The sequence below is a fragment of the Solanum tuberosum genome, unplaced genomic scaffold (genome assembly GCF_000226075.1).
Source record: "Solanum tuberosum cultivar DM 1-3 516 R44 unplaced genomic scaffold, SolTub_3.0 scf00251, whole genome shotgun sequence".
Taxonomy (NCBI): Eukaryota; Viridiplantae; Streptophyta; class Magnoliopsida; order Solanales; family Solanaceae; genus Solanum; species Solanum tuberosum.
This window is the reverse complement of record NW_006239173.1, coordinates 894,693-902,813: the sequence shown is the minus strand read 5'-3', so window position 1 is coordinate 902,813 and position 8,121 is coordinate 894,693. Positions and strand designations below refer to the sequence as shown.

Sequence of the window (8,121 nt, the reverse complement as noted above, 5' to 3'; positions counted from 1 at the left end):
ATTATGAGGTGGTCCTCAAATATGTATCACTTTCTTTTTTAAAATATTTACCAGTGAACTCAAAGACTCTCCACCACCGGACCCATAAGCTAACATCTTCCACTTTATTCAAAATGGGCTCGATCCGTAACACACGAAACTCTTGCGAGCATGAATGTAACATTTCAAAATAAATTATGATTGCATGTGCTAGAGAACTTATGTAGAAATTCGATCACATACAATAAGCATTAATTATTTATATGAGGATATTATTACTCATAATACCCCCAAGATCATTTCTACTCCAGTAACAAGTTATTTGATCCCCATCCTCTAAAGGGGTGAACAAGAAGCAATGTTTAACTTTATATCTATTTAACAACACTTGATATCTATATTGTAACTGTAATAACCGACCTATAGATATGAGTTAAATTACTAATTTAAACTATCTTTCCTTCCTATTCGAGTCTCTTTATTTCAAATCAATTGTTTTCCTAGTCATGCACTATATTATTGAATCATTCATGGTTGTTAGTGACATGTTAATATATAAACATCAATTGAAACTTTAAGAAACAGTCGAAGGCCAAATGATGTTCCAATGACAATTTAATGTAACTTTTTGGGATCTCACACAATGAAAAAGCAGAAAATTATTCTTCCATTAACTTGTTGGTCTTCTAACACAAGTGATACAAAATACGTGCTACAATTTTCTCATTTTATATTGATCGATACACGTGTCATTTTAGATATGCATTATATTATCGAATCAGTCATGGTTGTTAGTCATGACATGCTAATATAGAAACACCAATTGAAACTTTAAGAAACAATCGAAGGCCAAAGGATGTTCCAATAAAAATTTAATGTAATTTTTTGGGGCCTCACAAAATGAAGCATAAATTCATTTATCCATTGATTCGTTGGTCTCTTGACACAAGTGATATGAAACATGCACTATAATATTCTCGTCTTATATTGATACGTATGTCTTATCTTTTACTCATTCAACATTGTACATATCGTGGTCTGGCCGTCTAGTACCTTTAAATGTCCAGCCTAAGCTTCTCCCTTTTTGATCTTCAAATCCATCTTATTAGAGAAACTCATCCGGCTAACAAAACAAGTCATAACAGGGTGATGAAACTCATCTCTTCACATTTTTCAATGTAAGAGACAATTGCTCGTGTGAGAATGCCACTATGATGAAAACACATCATCGCATGAATACATTGAGACATGAACATAAATTCAAAAGTCAAATATTGATGAACATAATATAACACATAAGTATTCATTCGTTCTTAATCTCCAAATATTCATATTCATTCGTTCTTAATCTCCAAATTATATCTAATTCTAATTCGAGTACAGGATATCGGATGGGAACCAAATACACGTGTACTACGTACTACCAAGTTCCAAAAATCCATTCACTTCAAAGAGTTTCAAATGTATAAAGTCTGCTCTGCCACACTCTCCATATTCCACAAAAAACAGTACAATACCACAAACAAGTCATGGGCAAACAAGCCGCCACCGCCACCGCCACTGCCACCGCCACCGCCGATGACCAACAACTCCCCGCCGACATTGAAGATAAATATAAGCTAGTGGGTTTCAACAATTTCGTTCGTACTAATCCCCGTTCAGATTTATTCAATGTTAAACGCTTCCATCACATTGAATTTTGGTGCGGCGACGCTACCAATACTGCTCGTCGCTTTTCTTGGGGTCTCGGTTTGCCAATTGCTGCTAAATCTGATCTTTCTACTGGAAACTCCGTCCATGCTTCTTATCTTCTTCGTTCTTCTTCTTCCCAACTTCAATTCCTTTTCACTGCTCCTTATTCCCCTGCTATCTCTACCCCTTCTTCTTCATCAATTCCAACTTTCTCCGTCTCTTCTCACCGATCCTTCACGGAAACCCACGGACTCGGTGTGAGAGCAATAGCATTGGAAGTTGAAAATTCGCGTTTGGCTTTCTCGACCTGTGTTTCTCATGGGGCAAAACCCGTTTCGGAACCAGTAATTTTGAATGATGAAGTTGTGATTTCGGAAGTTCATCTCTACGGCGACGTCGTTTTGCGGTTTGTGAGTTTTCTGAAAGATTCGAATAGATTTGTTTTTCTTCCGGGTTTTGAATTGGTGGAGGGAGCCCAACTTGACTATGGTATTCGCCGGCTGGACCACGCCGTAGGGAATGTCCCGCAGCTGGGTCCCGTTGTTGAGTATATCAAAAGCTTTACCGGGTTTCATGAATTTGCGGAGTTTACAGCTGAGGATGTTGGGACAGCTGAGAGTGGGCTGAATTCTGTGGTGTTGGCAAACAATGATGAAACTGTTTTGTTTCCGCTGAATGAACCGGTGTATGGGACTAAAAGGAAGAGTCAAATTCAGACGTATTTGGAGCACAATGAAGGGGCAGGGGTGCAGCATTTAGCATTGGTAACTGAGGATATATTTAGAACTTTGAGGGAAATGAGGAAAAGGAGTGGTATTGGGGGATTTGAGTTTATGCCTTCGCCTCCTCCGACGTATTATAAGAATTTGAAGAGCAGGGCAGGGGATATACTGAGCGATGAGCAAATAAAGGAATGTGAAGAATTGGGGATTTTGGTGGATAGGGATGATCAGGGGACTCTGCTTCAGATATTCACAAAGCCTGTAGGGGATAGGTATGCTAATTCACTTCTCTTCTTCTCCTCGGCTTGTACTATTCAATTAGAGTGCTTTGCTATTTGTTACAACTGTTATACTTCGGGATTGTTTAGCAGTAGTGTACTAAAATAGTACTGAATAGAGTGTCTTAGTTTAGTAGTAGTGTATCAAAATAGTACTGAATAGAGTGTATTAATACTGCTGGCAATTGAGATTAGTAATGCTAGGATTAGGATTAGCTATGTTGGGATTATTTCCTTATCTACTGTATGATTTGGTGTATTAAGGGCAGTACATTCTACCAAACGACCACTACGAGTGCTATCTAATTAGTCTCCATTATGCAATGTAAATATATCTTGAAGATAGGGTCCTATGAATTATCAGGATTAGTATGGTTATTTGGTTGAAAGTTCAAAATTTTGTTGAGGGCAGAGGAGGTGATGTTGCAGAATGGTATGTACCTTTATAGTCTATCATATGAGAGAACTTATGATGAGAAGGGTGGGATCTAATGAGAACTTTAGGCGGCCTGCTGAAAATCTAGTTGCTTTTCCCAATCCTAGCTAGTGGAGCTCCATAGCGATTAGGGACATAAGTTAAGCTGAGTGTGTGGGTTTTGGAAGCAGGAGATCGGTAATTGACTCATTAGGCACCAGGTTAACCAGGTGATTTCGCTTGCTTGTCCAAGTATCTAGTGTCCATCCCAGGGCATGTTCATATGTGTGTTGGTTGGGGAGCTTGAGTTGGAGAAGAATTTGAGCTGACTGGAATATGGTATAGCAGTCTGAAATTTGGAAAAGAGTCCTCTGAAATGGTAAGAGCTGGATTAGCAGGCCAGCATCAGGAAGCAGTACTGGAGTCACTGAATAATGTGACCAAAAGAAATAGGGATTTTGACGGAGGCAATGTGGTCTCTGAATATGAGCAGTCTCTTTGTGTGTACCCTTTCTGTTTTCCTATTGTTTATTATTTGGATATTCGTGATTAAATCTCATAATAAACTTTACATTGTTGTCAATTTAGCACATCAGGAACACTCCACTGACTTCTGTGATTAGGATATTTCCCTTCTGCCTCCAGCTATCCAATTTTTAGTTGATTTTGTAGTAACATAATTTGGAACACTCATCAAATGGAATGGTAATTTATGATGTCCTTATTGTTATTCATATCGTGGATGGCAACTTTGGAGCTTTCACGCCACGTTGGTCCTTTCCACACTTCACTACTTGATACTCCTTCCTTAAGGACCTCAGCATTTCTATTTGTGACATCTTTATAACCTTATTGGGGTCATTACCTATCATTGCTGTTCTTTAATAAGCATTGAGTTATTATATGTGATAATATTGGACCCTTTACATGTTCTTCTTTTGAAATGGTTGGACCATTTACCTGTTCTTTCCTGTTGCATTTTTTATTATACATGCTTTTGTTTATTTTATTTCATCGTCTCTCTTCATTCCTAATTATGATCCATGATTGGCTAGAGATCTTGCAAGACTTTTTATATCAACTTTATTCAGTTAAGATGATTCAATTCATTTTCCTCTATAAGACTGCGTTATCCTTTGAACCAAAGTTACTTTATATTCGAAGCACCTTGTGCATTTGTTCTTCCAACTTCTCTACTCTTGCCATTATTGGTCCTGGCATTGCTTTTTCCTAAAGGTTCTTTACCTTAAATTGTAGTGTGTCCGACCATCATAATTTAGTCTACATATTTCTGTCCCATGCAAAAAGGATGAAATGTTTCCAGAAGACGTAGCTATCAGGAAGGACACATTTAGTGATGACAGCACAAAGGCAATTTGATTGCACGATTGAAGTCACTGGAAATGAAGGGGCAGAATATCTGAAAGATGTTCTCGATGCCATGTGGATAACCTTTTTATTTCCTGTTATTTTAACAGCTATGATAATTGTCTCCGAGTGTCTTTCGCCCCTTCAAAAGGAGAAAGCATTGCTTTCTTGTTGAGTGGTGATTGCACCTCCTTGAACCTATCTCTATGGAATACTGACCACATTAACCATGACAAAATATTGTTTGCTTTGAATGTCTCGATTTCAGACTATAAGCGAAACTTCAGACTTAGGAGATTCCATCGAGGAAGGTTGTAGTTGTGAGAACTGATTAAGCAGGGAGCACGACACATATTCTGCCAAACACTAGTCATTGCTTCTATTTAAACTATTTCTATACTTCTGCTATCATTCTTGTTTCACCACTGGTTTGTCTTTTCCTTTTGGCCTAGCTGCATTTGATATTAATTTTTTATTGTTAGCTACATTGGATATACTAACATCATGCTTCTTAATATGTTAGCATTGAGTTCATTTTGACAAAGCTTTTCTAAGTTCCATCTATGAATATCCCTCAGTTTTCATTGAGCCAATTTATCCAATATAACACTGGGAGAACTGTTTCATTTAGCTCTGTCTTATCCCACACTTTTTGTCTTAAGTTGCTTTGGTGGATAGTTATCTTGAATTTTTTGCTTTTAGAGAATCACGGGCACCGATGATTCTGCGCCAGCTAATGTGCTTTGAAATACTAAAAAAAGCAGGAGTGGGAAGTGGGAAGCAGAAGGAACTGAACCTTTTGGCTCTTTGAAAAGCATGAGACATGCTTATGAATGATTAGCTGAGCAAAATGAGTCGGTGATTGACAACTCGTGAATATACTTGACGTTGGTTTTTCTGAGTAACATTTGAAATATTATTTTTTTTGTTATACATTGGCTTACTTTTCTAATGGATAGGATTGAGCCAAGAAGTAGCTAGGCATTCTTAGCTCATTGGACAATTTAGGAGAAGAAAGCAAAAACAAAAAAATGTATTAATCTACAGAAATTAGTATGATAAAATATGCTAAATTAGTTAAAATGCTTATTGTAATGCCTTTCCTAAAGATTCTAAGAAGCTTTTAGACTGTCTTTAAAAACTTGAATGTATTATTGTCAAGTTGGACGAGTTACCAATTTACATGAGATGTCCGCCCTTCAATAGCTAAAGACCTTGTTGTAGCCTTACAAAACACTGGGATAAACACAGTGCTAGAGATCCATCCAGAAGGAAAGTTGACCAAGCTTTGGTTCATTACTTGGTCAATTGTATCTTTTTGATTTTAATCCTCATCTTCACACATTTTAAGGGCCATTAACTATCATGATATTTGTATCGGGTATCGTTTTATTACAACATACCCAGTGTAATCCCACTTGTGGGATCTGGGGAGGGGTAGGATGTGCATAGAACTTCCCTCTGCCTTTTTGGGGTAGAGAGGTTGTTTTCAATAGAGCCTTGGTTCAAAAAAGTGCAATCAAAGTAGGAAACAACAAAATAGCAAGATAAAAAAATAAAATTGAAGTAATAGGTAGTAGTAAAAATGAAGAATAAGATACTATATGAATACTGGGTAAACTACTAAGTACAGAGAAGAAGAGAAGAGGAGACTAGTTTCTTGCTTCTCCCTCGTAAGAGTTCTACAACACATGGCTACCTACTATCCTTCTATCCTAATCCTTGACCATCAAATCTTCCTATCTAGTATGTCATGTCCTGTCTGATCACCTACCTTGGTTCTTCTTTGGCCTACCTCTATCTCTGCTAGAACTTGTATAGCTAAACTATCACACCTCCTTAATGGTGTCTCCGCGAACCTCCTCGTCACATGCTCAAATCAACTCAGTCTTGCTTCCCTCATCTTGTCCACCATTGAGGCCACTCCCACCTTGTCCTGTATAACTTTGTTCCTAATCCCGTTTCTTCTAGTATGCTCACACATCCATCTGAGTATCCTTCATCTTTTGAACGTGTGTGATTTTAACGAGCCAGCACTCTGCCCCTATATAGAGTATCTAACCACTACTCTGTAGAACTTACTTTTAAGCCTTGGTGATACATTCTTACCTGCAGTACAAAAGCAGTTGTCTATTGTCTTGACAGTTACTCCTAGATGTTTGATAGAAATGGCTATAGATGATTGCAGTTATCTCAGATTGTTTAGTCTGGGGATTTTATAGATGATGCGCATATTGAAAATAGCACACAGTGGTTGGAAAACTTTCTTTTGCTCCTGCTGGCCGTTGTCAAGACTCTAATTTAACTGTACGCTTTAGCAACTTTGCGTAAATTAGTTTGGTGATCATAATTTGCTTAATTAATCGTGCTTGTTTCCTGCAGGCCCACAATTTTTCTCGAAATAATCCAGAGAATAGGGTGCATGCTGCAAAACGCGGAAGGTGAGCTTTATCAGAAGGGTGGATGTGGAGGCTTTGGCAAGGGAAATTTCTCAGAGCTCTTTAAATCCATCGAAGAATATGAAAAGACACTTGAAGCTAAACAAAACACTCAAGTTGCCATTGCTTGAGCATGCGCTAAGTCTCACCACCCCGTATAATCGACGTTAAGGATGAGGCATCGGAGTGGCAGCATAGCTTCCATTTTATGTCTCATTATAAATCAAAAATAGTTTTACATGTATATGTTTAAATCATCTGCTATTGTACAAAGAGACGTTAATTATTTAATGGGAAGAAACAGAACTCTTGGATCAACATTGGCATATATGTTCTCACAGGAAAAGCGATCGACATTAACGTTATTCAATATTCTCAAATTACCAATGATGATTTCAAAGATAATTTTTTCATGTATTAAATTGTCGACCTTTGGCAAGTTTTGGATTGATAAATTTATTTATTTATTTATTTTGGGGACGCACATAAATGGCTTCTATAAGCAGATTGATGCAGCAAGTTTGGTGACAATATAACACCAAATATTGATATATTTAATTAATTAATCGATGCAAGTAATATCATGAATTCTTAATTTCGATGGCATGAATAATTCATGGCACTAAGCATGCTTGATCATACCAAATTTTATGACATAATCTTTTGAGTAATCCCTTCATTTTCTGACCATACAATTCTTTTTTTTTCTTCTCTAAAGTAGTTAGGCATGATGAAATATGTTTAAAACATAATGCTTTCTAAGGGCCCGTTTGGCCATGCGATATGGTATCATGATATGGAATCATGAGATGAATTGAAGTTTTGTTTGGACATGCGATATGGAATTTTTGTGTTGTATATTTTCTCATAAACATAAAAATCTCATAAGTTGTAAAACTATTAAAATAGCCCCAATTGTTTATTCAATCTTATCAAATAAACAAAAATTTATAAAATCGCATAATAAATTATTATAAAGTTATTTGTTCTCCATTTAAGTAATTGTTTCATCTAACTTTAATTTAATAAAAAAAAATTGAACATAAATTGTAGTGTACTAGTCTGTAATATAATCCTCCCACATAGTACGGACAATTTCCTCACGTTGACCTTGTATTTCTCGATCATGTGACCGAGAAGATGAACCAACATTGTTACTTTGAGCCATTTGTTGGTCAATATCATCCGCAACTATATTTTCATGCTCATAGACCATAAATATTTCATCA

The 8,121-nt window shown here is 36.8% G+C and overlaps 1 protein-coding gene across 1 annotated transcript; it reads left to right on the top strand.

The window, feature by feature from the left end:
* Positions 1-1,420: 1,420 nt before the first annotated feature.
* On the top strand, positions 1,421-7,210 carry LOC102584109 (4-hydroxyphenylpyruvate dioxygenase). Its single transcript, XM_006357628.2, has 2 exons — positions 1,421-2,665; positions 6,837-7,210. The coding sequence occupies exons 1-2, from the start codon at positions 1,509-1,511 to the stop codon at positions 7,021-7,023; spliced, it is 1,344 nt and encodes a 447-aa protein (XP_006357690.1). The 5' UTR covers positions 1,421-1,508; the 3' UTR covers positions 7,024-7,210.
* The last annotated feature ends 911 nt before the right edge of the window (positions 7,211-8,121 follow it).